Here is an 18,067-nt window from a genome sequence, read left to right as displayed (position 1 = left end):
GCAAAGAGTTAAACAGTAACAATATATATAGGCGAATTTTTATTACTTCGGAACTTTCATGCTTCAGAATTGACTTTGATAAACCAAACTCTATAGAGAAAATATTGAACAAAAATGATTTATTTACAGAAATACAGATGAAAATTTTTAAACAACATAGCTCAAGATGTTTTTACCTGAAGGAGAAAAACGAGGCTATTCTTCTGATCACAATCATGTTGCTTTGATATATATGAGTGACAAAACCAATTTCAAAATTGTTTTATTATCAAGAAAACTAAATGAAATAAAATAGTTTTTATAAAATACAAAAAGTAATCTCTGTCTGAATAGCTTCAGATTACTTTTTTTATGTTGATATTTCCCTCAAGTGTTCTATCCATATATTTCAGTTTCATTACCTCTAAAATGTGTTGCTATTTTGATTGAATTTACAAATATATATAAAATTTTTAAATGTACATTGTTTTTTCTGAGTCAGTGATTTTAAAAATAAGCTTATAGAATACTATCTCAAAATTAGTGTGAATGTTTTATTAAAAACTTTAATTTTTGAACAGTTCAGTGTCCCAGAATACAAAGAACTCTGAGTGAGATGTGTATGCTGACTTGGCTTTTTATATAGTTTAGTTTTGTTAATGAGATTCTTCTTTTTAAAATGTAATTATTCCAAGAAACAATTTGTTTTCTAGCTTCTATCATTGAAGCTTCTCGTATTAAATCACTGCACTGGATTCACTGAGTTATCCCTATTTCTTGGACTTCTATCGGGTGCTTTCTTGAATGATTTCTGCTTGATACTACTAAATTTGAGATTATATATTTTACCATTATACATGGCTGGAGCGATAGCACAGCGGGTAGGGCGTTCGCTTTGCAAGTGTCTGACTCAGGTTCGATTCCTCTACCCCTCTTGGACAGTCCAACAAGCTACTGAGAGTATCCGCCTGCACACAAAAGCCTGGCAACTCCCTTTATTCAGTGATGTATTCAGTATGCCAAAAACAGTAACAACAAATCTCACAATGGAGACATTACTGGTGCCTGCTCAAGCAAATCAATGAACAATGGGAGGACAGTGATACAGTGCTACCATTATACATATACCCAATATACAGAAAACCAGTGAGAGGTAGCAGTTGTTAAATGATAATGTGAAATCATGTATTCTTAGACATTCTGTCAACTTGACTTCGTTATTAAATAAAATGTTATTTGAATTATAGTATTTATTAAATAAAATAACACAAATATAATAAAATAAAATGATATGTTAGCATTTGTCATTATATGTGCTTTTATATAAAACATAAATGTATTCCACACATGAATGAAATACTCTAAATATATCCTTTACTATTTTGCATTTAAGCCGACCCAATTTTGAAACTTCACTTTCACAATATTTTTCTTTTTCTTTTTTCCTCCTTTTACTAGTTTTACTAGTTTGAAGAAACTAATTTAGCTGGATGTTTAGTTTCTTCAAATTGATGGAACATCTGCATCAAGATAAATGAAACAAGAGGACTGATTCAGTCTGATTTTTCTGTACTTTCTGTTTGCCATTGGCATGCAAATAAAACCCAGAGCCTAAAGAAATATTGTTTTATTGAAGAATTTGCTTCTTTTCTAGAAGTTGGAATGCTACTATTAAATCACATGTGACTCTTATATAATTAAAGTGAAATTAAATAATACATGTCAGTGTGTTAGCACATACTTGAAAAATAGCTGTTTAGTCCTCTGCTATGATCGTTTCCTTTAGGCCACATCTGGGGATGCTCAGGTGTACCTGGCTGTGTACTCAGAAGTCACTCCCATTCATGCTGGGGAGAAAACATGGATCATTTATAGCAAATTTTATAGATTTTACTAAACGGTATTAATTTGATTTAGGTTTTTTCCCCCCCACATGAATTTCTTTGGAATTATAGAAGATAACTTAAAACTTAATTCTGTAATATGATCTACTTTAGAATCCGTAAGTTACTCTACATGCTGGTTATCAAAGCATGATTATAAATGTATTCATGTACTCATATGTCAGCTGTATCTTGAGATTATAATAAAGCTGATTGATTGCTATTGATTTTAAAGCCATAAATGTGTATTTAAGTGGGCTTTCAATCAGTTTAAAGTTACAGCTGGAATATTGCATCATATACTACAACCTTAGAAGTCCCTTGTCAGTAACAGTCCCTATCTCCCAGTGGGTATTTTAGGCACTGATGCTCGGTAATGGGTCATTAAAGACAATGTTTAATTTGAGATCTAGCCAGGTGCACCCTACTGAGATGAGATAATTTCCAAACATGTGTATTTTCTCTTCTGCCTGGTTGCTGCTGATATACGGCCAGTAGGGAATCAAATAAAGGAAAGCTATCTTAGAATATTTTGTGAATCACAAATGATAGTGCATTCCCCTCCATTATTTCAGAACAGAAAAATTACAGTACATTATAGTTTTCTTTAAGGAGGTTTTAAGAGATTATTTTTAGTTTCTGACTCTTGTAGATTACCGTTTTCTATTATATCGTAGTTTTTTTTTTAAAATAAATATCTCTTTTAGTTGTTTTTTGAAAAGTCACATTGGATTGTGTTTTTAAATGTGAACACCAACCAAAGATTTTAAATGAAACTTATTTGAAAGCCTTGGATGGGGATGAGGAATCATGATAAAAGCATAGTAAAACTCTGATACTGTCATCAAGTTCATAAGGAGATAGATTTGTAATCCCCAGCATTTCTTCTGGTTTTGGGAAATCTTCAAAGAAAGTGTAATTAGATACGTAATTTTTTCTCTATACCAAGAAGTTGAAAAAAGTTAAATTTGGCATTACTATCTCAAACACTAAAACTTCACATTTGTAGGCTTTGTTTTTAAATCAGTTATTACCTGCCATGTATTTAGAAAAACTGCAATAATAAATGAGATGTTTCCTACTTTATTTTTAATTGGTTGAGTGCATGAGAAAATTAATTGAGTTTTAACTCTGTGACCTCAACACTCACTGCTTTACCTCCCCTCCACTTCTCACCTCTCTGCTCCTCTCCCCTCCCCTCAGTTTCCTTCCCCTCCCTTTACTTCCTTTCCTCTCCCTTTTTCTTCCTTCCACACCCACCTTTAGGCCCTTTACTACTAGCAGCAGCATCTCCTGTTTCAACTAATTGCTAGTCATCAGGGAGATGCAAATCAAAACAACAATGAGATATCATCTCACACCACAGAGACTGGTACACATTCAAAAGAAGAAAAACAACCATTTCTGTCATGGATGTGGGGGAAAAGGGATGCTCTTTCACTATGGGTAGGAATGCGCACTAGTCCAGCCTTTCTGGAAAACATTATGGGCAGTCCTTCAAAAACTAGAAATTGAACTTCTATATGACTCCGCAATACCACTTCTGGGAATACATCTCGAGGATTAGAAAAAGCACAGTAGAAATGACATCTCTGCTTATATGCTCATTGCAGCATTGTTCACAATGACCACAATCTGTAAGAAACGCAAGGGCCCAAGAATAGATCACTGGTGAAAGAAACTTTGGTACATCTACACAATGGAATACTATGCAGCTGTTAGGAGAGATGAAGTCATGAACTTGCTGACAAATGGATAGACATGGAGTGTGTTATGCTAAGTGAAATGATTCAGAAAGAGAGGGACAGACACAGAAGGACTGCACTCATTAGTGGAGTATGAAACAACATAACATGAGGCTGATACCTTAAGATAGTACATACACGGGACAGGAAGATTGCTCCATAGCTGGAAGCCTGCCTCATGAGCAAACGGGAGAAGAGAGCTGGAATAGAGAAGGGTTCACTAAGAAAATGAATGGCTTAAGGAACTGGTCAGGATGGGAGATGTGAGCAGAAAGTAGATAAAGGACCAAACATGATAATCTCTCAGAATCTGTATTGCAAACCATAATGTCCAAAAGTAGAGAGAGAGTATGGGGAATACTGTCTGCCATGGAGGCTGGGGGAAGGTCGGAGAGAGGGGGTATAGCGGGGATATTGGTGGTGGGGAATGTGCACTGGTGGAGGGATGGATGCCTGATCATTGTGTGATTGTAACCCAAACGTGAAAGCTTGTAACTATCTCACGGTGATTCCATAAAATAAAATTTAAAAAAAGAAGGAAAGAAAAAAGAAGAAACTTTTTGTTTTAAGTTTTTCATTTTTCAGTAAGAAATTATTTTAATCCCTTCCTATGAGTTGTTATAGGATTAACAGTGATCTTAAACTGAAATTATTTCAGTGAGTCTTATGTAACAAGTTTTTAGAACACTGATGCAGTAAGAGCTCAGTGAAGGTTAAATATTGTTATGAGGAAGATTATTATTTTGCTTAGACTCTTTAGATTTGGGTGTATATTCCGAAGTGTCTAAACTCCTCGTAAAGTTTATATAATGGTGGTAAAAATAGGATTAGTTACTTTGAAGTAAATGCAGTTTATATTTTGCTTGTTTTAGTTGCAGTTTGCTTTACTCTTTTTTCTTTATTTTTAAATTGAATCACAGTGAGATACACAGTTACCAAGTTGTTCATGATTCATACTGTGTTCAGTCATACAATGTTCCAGCACCCATCCCATTATCTATATTGCAAATGATAATGCCCACAAGTAGAGAGAGAAAGAGTAAGAGGGTAATTATCTGCCATAGAGACTTGGGAGTCGGGGGGATGGAGGGGAGGGATACTAGGGACATTGGTGCTGGAAAATGTGCACTGGTGGAGGGATGGGTGTTCGATCCTTGTGTGACTGAAACTCAAATATGAAAGTTTTGTAACTGTATTTCATGATGATTCAATTAAAAAAAAAGAAAGGAACAAAAAGACAGAAAGAGATCAAATACAGATCACAGTACCGTATAGTACATAGTACAGTAGATAGGTTTTTTGTCTTGCACTGGGCCAAATTGAGATCGATCAGAGACACCACATATGGTCTCCTCACCCTGGCCAGGAAGGAGCCATGAGCACAGAGCCAGGAGAAGGCCCTGAGCACTGCGCCCAAAAATAAAAACAAAGGGAGGGGGAGGACTATGTTATAAATTGTTCACATGAAAGTATTATGAAAATATAAACTCCGTCTTGTAGGAATTTCAAGGGCTTTCCTGAATAACTGATTTGCTGATTACTTTCACAGATTTTTTATTTCCACATTTTTTGGGTTACACACAGCAATGCTCAGGGATTGTTCCTGGCTCTGCACTCAGGAATTTCTCCTGGTGGTGCTCAGGGGACCATATGGGATGCTGGGAATCAAACCCTGTTTGGCCACGTGCAAGGCAAACACTCTACCCTCTGTGCTGTCACTCCAGCCCCATAGGTTCTATTTTTCAATGAAGGATCGTCACAGTGGTTTTTATTTTTTTAATTAAAAAAAATTTATTAGTGAAACACCATGAGGTAGAGTTGTAGACTTACAAATTTTTGTGCTTGGGTTTCAGTTATACAATAATCCAGTACCCATACCTCCACCAGTACCCATTCTCCATCATTTACATTTTTTTTAAAATTTTTGTTAGTGAAACACCTTGAGGCCAGCCACACACTCTAGGGGAAAAAGGAGTTCAGATAGAGAACGGAGCACCAAATAAAGCATGTTGGGAGGATCCCCCCAGGATGGGAGAAGCATGCTGAAAGTAGACTACAGACCAAACATGATTGCCACTCAGTGCCTCTTTTGCAAACCACAACACCCAAAAGGAGAGAGAGAACAAAAGGGAATACCCTGCCACAGAGGCAGAGTGGGAAGAGGGGATGGGGGGTGGGAGGGATACTGGTACCTGTGGTGGTGGAAAATGGGCACAGTAGTTTTTAGATTAGGTCTGGCGGTCAGGCTGATTGTTCATTGTCAGGACCTGGTACTGGTGGCAACTAGGACTGACCTGACAGTTTTCAGGAATCACCATGACCATAACTGGCAGTGCTCTTATTTCTATGAAGTGCAGGGAATCCTTTTGGGATCCCATGCTTTGCACACAAAACCAGCATTCGCCCTCTTGCAAGTATCACCGAAGCCTTATTTATTTTGGCTTAATTTCAGACTCACCAATTTTATTTCTAAATGGTGATATTTGTAACTGCAAATATTCATCAAAGCCTATTGAAAACAAACTCCAATCAAATACTTTCTTTTGGGATTCTGAGGAAGAGATTATTTCAAGGACACAGAGCAAGAATATGATCCCCTGTAAAACATCAATCTATTTCATGGTTAAATGGTATGCTGCCCTAAAGCCAAAAATAGCAATATTCATTAAATCCAAATTTGTTCCTAAACATTAATAGACAGTTATTAGATCATAGCATTATCTGAAAGACAATTAGATTGAACTTTTACTCTAGAGAACTTTCCTATTAAAATTGCCTTCTTAGATTACTTGTTTTTGAATTCGCATCAAATTATGATTAAAATATTAGGAGATTGTTTTACTTAATTAATAATATATAATGTTGTGTTTAGTTTATATGTAAAGATTTATCATCCCATTGCTTAAATGTATTTATAAGTAATATTGAAAAAATACTGTAATTAAAATAGGTCTCTTTTTCTGATGTCTCTGAAAATTGTGCAAGAGAGGAATGTGAAAAGAATGGAGATGAGTAATTTTAGTGGAAATTAGTTAAAGCCTATGTTGCTCTCCTTTCTAATTTAATTTACATTTTTCCTTTGTTTTTCTTTCTTGATTGATTTTACCTCCCATCCTGACAAAACATATAATTTTGCTCCATGAATGGAAGGCCAGCCACAGGCTCTAGGTGAAAAGGAAGCTCAGATAGAGAAGAGAGTACCAAATGAAGGGTGTTGTGAGGGCCCTCCCAGGGTGGGAGAAGCATGCTAAAAGTAGTCGATAGACCAAACATGATTGCCACTCAAAGCCTCTCTTGCAAAACACAGTACCCAAAAGAAGAGAGAGAGAACAAGGGGGAATACCCTGCCACAGAGGCAGGATGGGACGGGGGGGGGGGGGGATGAGGGTTGGGGGGATGCTGGGACCCATGGGGATGGATGACGGGCACTGGTGGAGGTATGGGGACTTGATCATTGTATAACTGAATCCCAAGCACAAAATTTGTAAGCCTATAACTGTACCTCATGGTTTTTCACTAATAAAAAAAATTAAAAAAAATTGTTGTGTATTTTTTCTTCAAATTGCTTTTAAATCACAATCTGCACATTCTAGGTCACATTGGATGCTCCCCTCCAAAAAAAAAAACATGGGGGCTGGAGAGATAGCACAGCGGGTAGGGCGTTTGCCTTGCACTCAGCCAACCAGGGTTTGATTCCCAGCATCCCATATGGTCCCCTGAGCACTGCCAGGAGTAACTCTTGAGTGCAGATCCATGAGTAACCCTTGTGCATCGCCGGGTGTGTCCCAAAAAAGCATATATATATATATATATATATATATATATATATATACACACACACACACACACACACACATACACACACACAGTCGAACTGTAGGTTAGAACTTTTTCCTTTTACCTTTTATGTTGATTGAGGTTCGGTCTTCTGCTATTTCTACCTCAGTAGAACTAGCAAATAGAGCTATAATCAGTGCTAAGGTTTTTTTCCTCATTTTTCCCCCTCCTCTTTGTCATATAAGAATGTGGGCATTGGTGCTTATAAAGCATTTTGAGTTTAATCCTCTTTCCATCTGACCACCCACAAACTTCTATCAGATAGCCTTTTATACCACACAGAACTAAATGTAATCTCATTTACCATTTATAATCCCACTATTGAAAAAAAACCTTTTGTTTAAAGAGTATACAAGATTTTTTTTTATTTCCTTAATGTATATTCTCATTAGGTATATTAAAATAAACATTATATATGCTTATTTTACACAGTGGTATAAGTATGGCCCTTAGATATTGGTTATTGGTTATTCACAGTAGGATATGAAAAGTTTAAGTAATCTGCATAGGGTATACATTTTGTAGTTGAGAGAGAGAGAGAAAAAGAGAGAGAGAGAGAAAGGTCTTTTCTTAGCTCATGCTATGCCCTCTTTTTATGCTACCTCACCTACTTAAGCCCTGTTTGTCATTTGATGACAGGAACTATATTTTTAAATATCTGTGCAGAAATAAAAGACTAAAAACAATATGGCCACATAGTTATAGGTCAAGTTAAATATATACTTAATGTATGTGAAATTTTTTCCAGGCTGTATTTAACTTGAATGCCTTATTAAATATAGATGTGTACAGATAAATAGAACAGTTTTAGTCTGTTACTTGTAACAGACTAAATGCATAATAGTAATCCTCTGCCAAATGCATAATAATACCATTATATCTAAGTGTTGTGATTCTCTGGAATTAATATTTGATTTTGAACTGCATAATGACTGCTAGCAGTATTATGCAAGTTTGGAAACCTGTCAAAAGTATTGTATTATGAAATTTCAAAGGCTGCATTATTTTTGTGTGGTGTCATAATAGGTACCATCAAAATACTAGTTAATTAATTTAATGATTCAGTTAATACCTCTATTTTAGTTAATCACTGTATTAACTCAGGCTCTTTATTTCAAACTGAAGATCATTTATACAAGTTAACTTCAGAATGGTTATTCACATATTTGGTATCAATATGGAGGCTTATGTTTTTTGAAGTGCATCCATTATAAATATTTACCTTTTCATTCTTAAAAGACAGTACTGAAAGTGAACTTTATGTATTTAAATAATTTGAGCTGTTAAAATATATCAAGCAGTATTTTAAATGCTTCAAAGTACATAGTTGAAAAACAAATTAATTTTTAAATTATTGTCATTTCTCATTGGTTTATGATATGGAATGTCAAGAGTTTAGACCCATATCTCTATAGGTGCATAATTCTCACCATTCCCCCCACCACTGAAGGTTCCAGTGGCATTCCAGTGGCATTCCAGCATCACAAAGAAACTTCCCCTCCCAATCCCCATCTTATATCTTGTGTCTACCTCAGTTTCCACTGTGAAAATGTGTTCATTGTTCTTGTCAACAGTTTCCTTTTTGTTAACCAGATTCCAAAGATATGTAAACCCATTCTGTAATTGTCTATCACTTGCTTTCTATTTTACTTACTAGCATTATCACCTCAAAATCCCTTTCTTTTATCCCAAAAAAGGCATTATTTCATCTTTTTCTCAAGACAAAATATTTTTCCTCCAAGTGTATATGTATGCCAGCTTCTTATCCATGTCTCTATTGAAAGGAGTTTAGAGTTTGCTTTTTTGGCTTTTGTGAACACTGCTGCTATAACATAGGTGTGAAATTATTCTTTCAAATAAGTGTTTTCATTTTCTTCACCAAGCTGCTTAGAAATCGTATTACTGGTTAATATGGAATTTACATTTTTATTTCATAAAGAAATCTCCATATTTCTCCATATTGCTTTCCATTGAGGCTGTCTTACAGGAATATTTAGAGTAGGTAGATCAACATTAGAATTCCAAGTAGCTTTCAGATTCCAATATCAAACTCTAATTGGATTGCGGGGGGCAGGGGGGAAAGTAAGATAAAGCTTACATGATTTGAGAAGATTGTATGAAAAATAATCCAAATTTAAAGTGAATGTTTCTTCAAAATAAAATCAGCAGCTTTCGAAGCTGGTCTCATCAATGGCCTAAGCATATTTTTGTGTTAAAAGCATACCTTTACTAGATCAGTATGATTTTATATACCTATCTTATTACTAAAAACAAAAAGAATATAAACCAATTTTTACCTTTTAGAACATCTAAAGTAAGAAATATTTCACTTTGTACTGTACCTATAATTAGTAAATAGTTTTGCTTTTAGTTTCTATACTTGAATGGTTTTAAAACAGTGATCAACTTTTGACTTGTAGCCCCACCCTTCCCAAACTATTAGTATTGAGCATTGAACAGAAGAGTGGTCTAAATAACTTGGACAAGGATGTGCATTTTGAAATAGACTCACTTTGATGAGAATGGTGTTTGGACCACGCCTATCAGTTCTCAGAGTCTGTTCCTGCCTATTTACTCAGAAGAGATCCCTAGCAGTACTTATGCATCACTGATGTTTTAAATACTTTATATCATTAGTATATATTTGTGTGTGCCAAACCCATCTGTGCTCAGGACTTAATCCTGGCTCCGTGCTCTGTGATCACTCCTGGTGGTGCTCTGGACACCATCTGCTATGCCAGGGATTAAACTAGTGTTAGCCATACACAAGACAGATGCCTATGCTCTGTAATATCTGGCGAATTTTGAAATACTTTATCAGCAGGGATACCCCTACGGGTTGCACATATGTATTTGCCACCAGATTGAGTGGATTTCTATCTATGTAGAGTTTGATGACATGTTCATTATGAATTGGGTTTTGTACTTTATGGATCCAATCACTTTAGGATCCAATCACTTTAGGATTCACTCCAGTGTCCTATAGCTGATTTTTTGTTTTGTTTTGTTTTGTTTTAGTTTCCTAAAACTAGGTGTTGCTGTGAATTATTTTTTGTATATATCCCCAGGTAGATATTTGTGAGTATTTTTCTGAGAACTAAGTATTAGTGGAATTGCGGGATTCTAAGTCACATAAATGCTCCGATTTTAATTAAACCTCTGAATGATCTGGCTACTTACACATCTGCATATAAAAGACCAGGAGGACAAAATTTAAAACTACTAAAATGTATAGTAAATTTTGAAGCATATGCTATTTGTTGGGCTGCAGCCATAGCACAGCAGGAAGGGTGTTTATCTTGCACGTGGCCTACCCAGGTTCGATTCCTCTGACCCTCTCAGAGAGCCTGGCAAGCTACTGAGAGTATCCTGCTCACATGGCAGAGCCTGGCAAGCTTCCCATGGCGTATTCGATATGCCAAAAACAGTAACAATAAGTCTCACAATGGAGAAGTTGCTGGTGCCTGCTAGAGCAAATCTATGAACAATGGGAGGACAGTGCTACAGTGCTATACTATTTGTTATTAGACAGAAGGACTATGTATATATTTTATGTATTTTATATAATATAAAATTAAATTTTGGTTCCTTTTGCTGTTAATATGGTCATATTAAGTAAATAATACCATTATCCCTGCATTATTAGGTAAGAAATCAACACATTAATGTATTCATGATTTAGTCAGAGTTATGGAGACCTTACTACTACTAGGTTGTTGACATATATAATCTTGTCCCAAAATTTGCATATATATATTTTTGCTTATTTTTGGTTCACACCTGGCGATGCTCTGGGGTTACTCCTGACTTTGAACTCAGGAATCACTCTTGGCGGTGCTCAGGGGATCATATAGGATGTTGGGAATCGAACTCGGTACAAAATTTGTATTCTTACCATGAAAAAAGTAGCTGGGGGCTGGAGCAATAGCATAGCAAGTAGGGCATTTGCCTTGCATGCAGCCAACCCGGGTTTGATTTCCAGCATCCCATATGGTCCCCCGAGCACTGTCAGGAGTAATTCCTGAGTGTATGTGCCAGGAGTAGCCCCTGTGAATCACCAGGTGTGACCCAAAAACCAAAAAAAAAAAAAAGTAACTGGCAGAAATTTTTAAAAATCTGGATAATTTTGCTTTATAGTCAACTAGTTATTTCAGAAAAATTTCAGTATTGTACAAAACAGAGATCATTTATAATTCTTTATTAAACTTTAGCAGTTTTGAAGTTATGTTCTTCAGAAGAAAATTTAAATTTTTTCTCAAAATTATTGAAGATAGTTTGAGTGAGATGGTATAGCAGGTAGGTGCTTACCTTGCAAGCAGTTCATAAGGGTTTGATCCCAGGAACAACATATGGTTCACTGAATCCTCCAGAAGAGATAACTGAACACAGCTAGGAGTAAGCCCCTAATAGTGTCCACTGTGAAGCACCCCTTATCTTCCAAAATGAATTGGAAGATAAATATGGGAAGGCAGGAAGGCAGGAAGGCAGGCAGGCAGGCAGGAGGGAGGGAGGGAAGGAGGGAGGGAAGAAGGAAGGAAGGAAGGAAGGAAGGAAGGAAGGAAGGAAGGAAGGAAGGAAGGAAGGAAGGAAGGATATAAAGAAACAGAAGGTAAGGGAAGAGAAGGAAGGCAGACGAGAAAAGGAGGGGAAATTCGAATTCTAGTTGATTGAATGGTATTAAAGTTTCTGAATGTGAAAGACAACATTTTCAAAATGTAGGTTACAGCACTTCAGTATTTTCTCACCTAAGATATATTTATGCAGTTTTGTTTAGTAAAATGCCTCCTTTTATGCTTAATGTTTTTAATGTGTTTCATAGATGTTTAACAATTTTAAGCGCGATTTCTGATCACTAGTATGTAAATTTAGCGTCGGTTGCATGTTTTGTTATATACTTTCTTCTGTGTTTAGTCCATTTCTTGGCATTTGAATTGGTGTGCAGTAAACCTATGAATGAATGAATTATGGCTGAGGAAACCTAATTAACATAGAAGATCTAAAAACAAAGATACTGAGAAAACTTAATGGAGTTTTTGTGTGAAATAATTTCTGTATAAAACCAATGGGCCTTGAATGAAAGTAATAAGATATTTGTATTTGTTTTATTCTGAGTGGTGGTAACATGTTATGCATCAAACTCGATCCGTAAAAGTACTGTAAACCAGGTAGCAAAAGTTATCAGAAATTGTGTTTCATAAAGGCATGCTGTTGAGTGGGAGGAAAATAAAGGCCATTGGTGGAAGGGAGTGGAGACTAAGGAAGTGGTTGGTGTTGAAATACTTTATGCTCCAAAACCAATAATAACTTTGGAATTCATGGATGTTATCACTGTATCACTGTATCACTGCCATCCCATTGTTCATCGGTTTACTCGAGCGGGAGCCAGTAATATCTCCACCGGTTCCAGAACTCAGATTTTAGCAGCCTCTCCTTACTGGTCTTTCCCAACGTATTGGAAGCACTTTCAGGGTCAGGGGAATGAGATCCGTTATTGTTCCTGTTTTTGGTATATCTAGTACGCCAGGGTAGCTTGCCAGGCTCTCCGTGATGGATGCTATATAAAACAAAATTATAGAAATAAAATAACTTTATTAGTTCATGTTGATTATAGAAAGTATAGAAGCATTATACAACTATTTAGACGTAGTTATATTAATTTTTCCTGTGAGGCTGTCTGATTTTTCCTTTAGTCCATATAAGGGCTGAGAAATAAACACAGTAGTGATATGTGCATGATTAATACTCTTTAGATTACTTACTCAACTTTATAATGTAATGCCTTTTTTCTTAAAATGAGGAAGTTGGGGGGAATATACAGATGTTACAGCTCAAAAGTAAACTTTCACAGAATTAAAATTGAAATACCTTTATTTAATAATTCCTTTTATGCTGTTTGTTACAGGATTCACATTTGGAATATTGCTGTTTTCTGTTGTTGAGGAATATTTTTTTTTAATTCATCAATCTTGAAGTAAGAAGACAACCAGAAAGACAGTTGTTTCTTTCTCAGTTGGAACGCTCACCATTGAGGTTTTTTTTTCTTCTAAGTATACAACCATGTGGCCACCACAGATACTAGTCTTCATGATGCTCTTAGCACCGATAGTTCATGGTAAGACTTTAATTTAATTATTAGTCATTCTGCATGTTTTTTCACTTCTTTACTCTAGATATACAAGTCTTTACTATATTATTTTGCAGCTATTGTCAGCCTTATGTTCATTGAACAAGCTAAAGAATGTATGAGTTCTTTAGCTGCAGTAAATTACACCAATTTTGATTTCTTAAAATATCTATTGAAATGTATATATAACCAAAGTCATTTGATTTCTTTAAATGACTTTTGCATATTTTTTCTATCACAATTATGGAAAATCAGTTGAAATGTGATATAATTTATTATTAGGTTTTGTTTTAATTAGTTTTACTCATGAATGATAATGACTATGTACATTTGAAAGAAAACATGAAAGATACCTGCTTTTCTGAATGAAATCTATTTTTATCCGAGTGTTTAGTACTTTGCTAAAAATTTAATATACAGAATAGAAACTATAATTTTACCTTAAAGGGACAATGATGCTGTCGTATATTTTACCTTTCCATAAAAAAAAAAGCAAACTATTCAAATGATATGAACATATACTTTGGACAAACTTGCAGGCTATTGAATGTAGCCTGCCCACAGGGCAGAGTCTGGCAAACTCCCCGTGGCCTACCAAATATGCCAAATACCAGTAACAATGATAGGTCTCATTCTCCTAAAGAGCCGTGAATATAATCTCAGGGCTAGGATGAAAGAGACGTTACTGGGGCCTGCTCGAGGCAATCGACGATTAACAGGATGATGAAATGAAAAAAAATGAAAATGAACATATACAAAGGTAATTTTACATAAATTTTCTAATAGTATTTTACAATTGTCTTCCATAGCCTCTTTATTTTGATATATTGTTATTGATAAGAAACATAGGACAGTGTCTTTCAACATTTTATAAAGTATTATTTAAAATTAAGGAAAATAATTAAATTCTATAAAATTTGTTGTAATGTTCAATGACTGTCTCTACATACTAACAGGTTACTGTTCAAATTTATGTTTTCTTCACAATTTAGTATTGCTTTAAGATGAAAATCATTTAATACATTTTGAGGTGTAAATTTATTCCCATGAATGTATAGTTTTGTTAACCAAAGTTATGCCAATAAAAAAAGAATCTTTAAAGTTCATTAGAACTTGAGGATGCTATTTGTTTAAGTGGTTTGCTACTGTTATTTAAAACCAGTATTCTAAAAAGAAAAAGAAAGGAAAGGAAAATGATTTATGTTGATAATCATTATAGAAAATACAACTCATATTCCCTAATGCTTTAAAGGTCTCTAAATATTACAATGTAGGAAACTGAAATGAATTTTTAGCCTCACTTTTGGGTTTTAGTTGATTGTAGAAATTCATTGCATCAACAATGCAATTCTAAATTTGCCTGTTTTTCTAACTTTCAATATGAATTGCCTTATCTTCTTATTACAAAACAAAAACCTCATTATATTTTAAACTTTTTCCTTAGGTTCTCATATAAGACTTTTAAAAATAAAATCACTATGAGGTCATGATTTTAAAAATATAAAAGTAAAATACAACTTTTCATAAGCTGTAAATTTGTTCAAAAATCTCAATTTTTCCCTTTGATCCTTATATTCATGCTGCACTAACACATTTATATACCTGTGAATAATGTACTCTTTTGTGATTTGGAATGATAAAATAAGGTTTATTTATTTATTTTTTGTTTGTTAGTTTGTTGTGGGTCTAGCACACCCAGTGTTTCTCAGGGATTACCATAACTATGCTCGGGGGACCATATGGGATGCTGGGAATTGAACCCGGGCTGGCCGTGTGCAAGACAAACGCCCTACCTGCTGTGCTATCGCTCCAGCCCCATAACTATGCTTAAGGCATTATTTATGTTCTGGGGATCAAACCTACCTATGCTGTATACAAGGCAAGTGCCTTAATTATCTCCATCCTTTGATTTATATAACTCTAAGTTTTAATTATTTATATAAAATTATTGCAATTAAGATTTTTGGTGTTACAATCTTATTCATAAGATTATTTCAAGGGTACATAACACTAAAGAATCTAGTATAATGTATACCAACAAGAAGTACCTAAACATGCTTAATTATTTTCATTATGCTATCTGCCTCAGTGATTTCATTTTTATTACAACCAGAAATTAGCTAAGTGTGAGAGCTGTTTCATTTGATGTTAATACATGGGATGTAAATACAGGCACGTATACTTCTTATAGGTACATATATCATGCATGACACAATTCCTGTTACAAAAGTAGGGTCTAAAATTACCCTTGTTAGAAGAAAGTAAAGTTAAAAATAAAGTTAAAAATAGACAGGGATAGTCAGTGTAAAAAAAGGCTCCTATTATTTATTTCAGTACCCCTCAAGCATAGCTGAATCAAGGTCATGAGTCTTGGTTTTTGACCTAAATCAAAGATGCACACACACACACACACACACACACACATACACACACACACACACACACACACATTTAACCTCTTCAAATAACTTTCATAGTACTTTAAAACCCTGTAATAGAGTAATAGAACATATTTAAAGTTTAAATTGGTCTATATAGGTATTGAAACTAAAAACTAAAATAAGTATCTCTTATTGTATATTATCTTGATTCTGAAACAAATCAAACTAAATAATATAGCAAATGCATACATGTAAGCTTTATCCTTATTACTTTGCCTAGGCTTTTAAAACTTGGCTTTGGGAAAAATTCAAACCACTTTCTTTAGCTTTCTGTCAAAGGCCCTCCCTTTACTTTTGTGATACTATTTGTGCCTTTTAAAGGCTTTTACACAGTGCCTTTGGAACCAAGTTTCATCATAAATAGAGGAGGGTTTACCTTTGATCATGCTGAAACACAGTAACCTGTTTTGACAGTTCATCAAACCTGGCTTAAAGGAACACTAGAAAAGTTGAAATGGAGATGCTAGAGCAATACTACAGCACATAGGGGTTTGTCCTGCATGCATACAGCCAGGAGTGATCCTTGTGTGCAGAACCAGGAGTAAGCTCTGAGCACCACAGTGTGTATACCTCAAAGAAACACTAACAACAAAATAAACTAAACTCCCAAACAAAACTTGGATGGCATAATTTGTAGAACTCTTCTTGTTTTTAAACCATGCCCTAATAGCAGCATCTCCTTACTATCCGTGAGAGGCCTGTCTTTATGTGCTTTTTCGGTCATAGTGAAATAAATTTTCAATATAAATTCTAGATGTGAAGGTGCAATTAATCCTCCCAAAGATTTCATGGATTTAATCTTGGTTATCATATAATCATTATAATTTAACTTTATGGTAAAAAATCAATGCACCAAGTGATAAAGGAATTTGACTGAATTGTATAGTTATTTATGAAAATTAGATAGGAAGGACACTTTTTGAATTCTCGTCTTAGAGACAAGAGAGAGTCAGTTTCTTTAGATGAAATTTGTGTATCTTACTGATCAGTGAATAAAGTCCCATTTTTTCTACCTATTTTTCCTGCTGGAGAATTCTTTGGGATTTAACAAAAATAATTTATCACAAGTCAGACAATTGTTCTAGCTGCAAACATCATATGAAATAAAATACATTTATTTCTTTCCCAAAGGGTTTAATAGTAATTTAAACCTACTTTTCATCTATAGGAGCAAATATTTATTCCTCGAAGAGCTGTTATTAAGAAATGAATGTATTGGGGCCAGAGTGATAGTACAATTGGTACTGTGCTTGACCTGTGTGCAGCTAACCTGGGTTGGGTCCCCAGTATCCCATATGGTTTCCCACGCACATCCAGGGGTTAATCCTGAGTTCAGAACTGAGATTAAACCCTGGGAATCACCAGTTGTGTTACAAAGAGAAAGGAAGGGAGGGAGGGAGGGAGGGAGGGAGGGAAGGAGGGAAGGAAGGAAGGAAGGAAGGAAGGAAGGAAGGAAGGAAGGAAGGAAGGAAGGAAGGAAGGAAGGAAGACGAAATGGATGTATTTTGGTTGTAGAAAGAGGACAGCAGATTGGGCTTTTGCCTTGAATTCAGCCAACCAGATTCCTTCTCTGACCCATCTTTGGTCCTTCAAGCTATACCAGGAGTGACCAGTGAGCTCAGATCCTGTAATAATAAGCAGTGAGCACAGCCAATTGTGGCGCCCCCCACCCCAACCAAAGAATTGGATGCCTTAAGATAATATTTTGAATTGTGGTTGGCATTTTGTGAGTCTTCTTTATATTTAATAATGTTATCACTATTTTGAGATAGAGCTAAGTACAATCCAGAGCATTAGGTAAGGAAATAAATACATAATTATACTTATTCTTACCCTGTGAATTAAAAACATATAAAATTTTCCCCTTTTACCCCCCAAATTCAAGTTTTGCAAAAAAATTTTTAGTATTTGTATCTAACCAAAATTATTTTCAAATCAATAGATATGGAACTTTAGTGTACAATCATCAGTGTACAATAATATTCTAGTACGTAATTATCACTGAAGTAAAAGTGTAATTTTCAGTGAAGCATTTGTTTGCATTGTCACTGCATGGTT

At 35.0% G+C, this 18,067-nt stretch overlaps 1 protein-coding gene across 23 annotated transcripts in view; it reads left to right on the top strand.

Annotated features, from left to right (window-relative positions):
- ADGRL3 (adhesion G protein-coupled receptor L3) overlaps nt 1–18,067 on the top strand; it is an 882,914-nt gene that overhangs the window by 291,983 nt on the left and 572,864 nt on the right. For all 23 annotated transcript variants that reach the window (XM_056111479.1, XM_056111470.1, XM_056111466.1 and 20 more), the window contains exon 4: nt 13,347–13,556. In XM_056111479.1, the coding sequence (XP_055967454.1) occupies nt 13,502–13,556 (55 nt within the window). In that variant the 5' untranslated portion in view covers nt 13,347–13,501. The remainder of the gene's footprint in view (nt 1–13,346; nt 13,557–18,067) is intronic.

This window comes from Sorex fumeus, unplaced genomic scaffold (genome assembly GCF_029834395.1).
Source record: "Sorex fumeus unplaced genomic scaffold, SorFum_2.1 ptg000013l, whole genome shotgun sequence".
Lineage (NCBI taxonomy): Eukaryota > Metazoa > Chordata > Mammalia > Eulipotyphla > Soricidae > Sorex > Sorex fumeus.
Note: the sequence above shows the minus strand (reverse complement) of the source record. Positions and strands in the feature narration are given on the sequence as shown.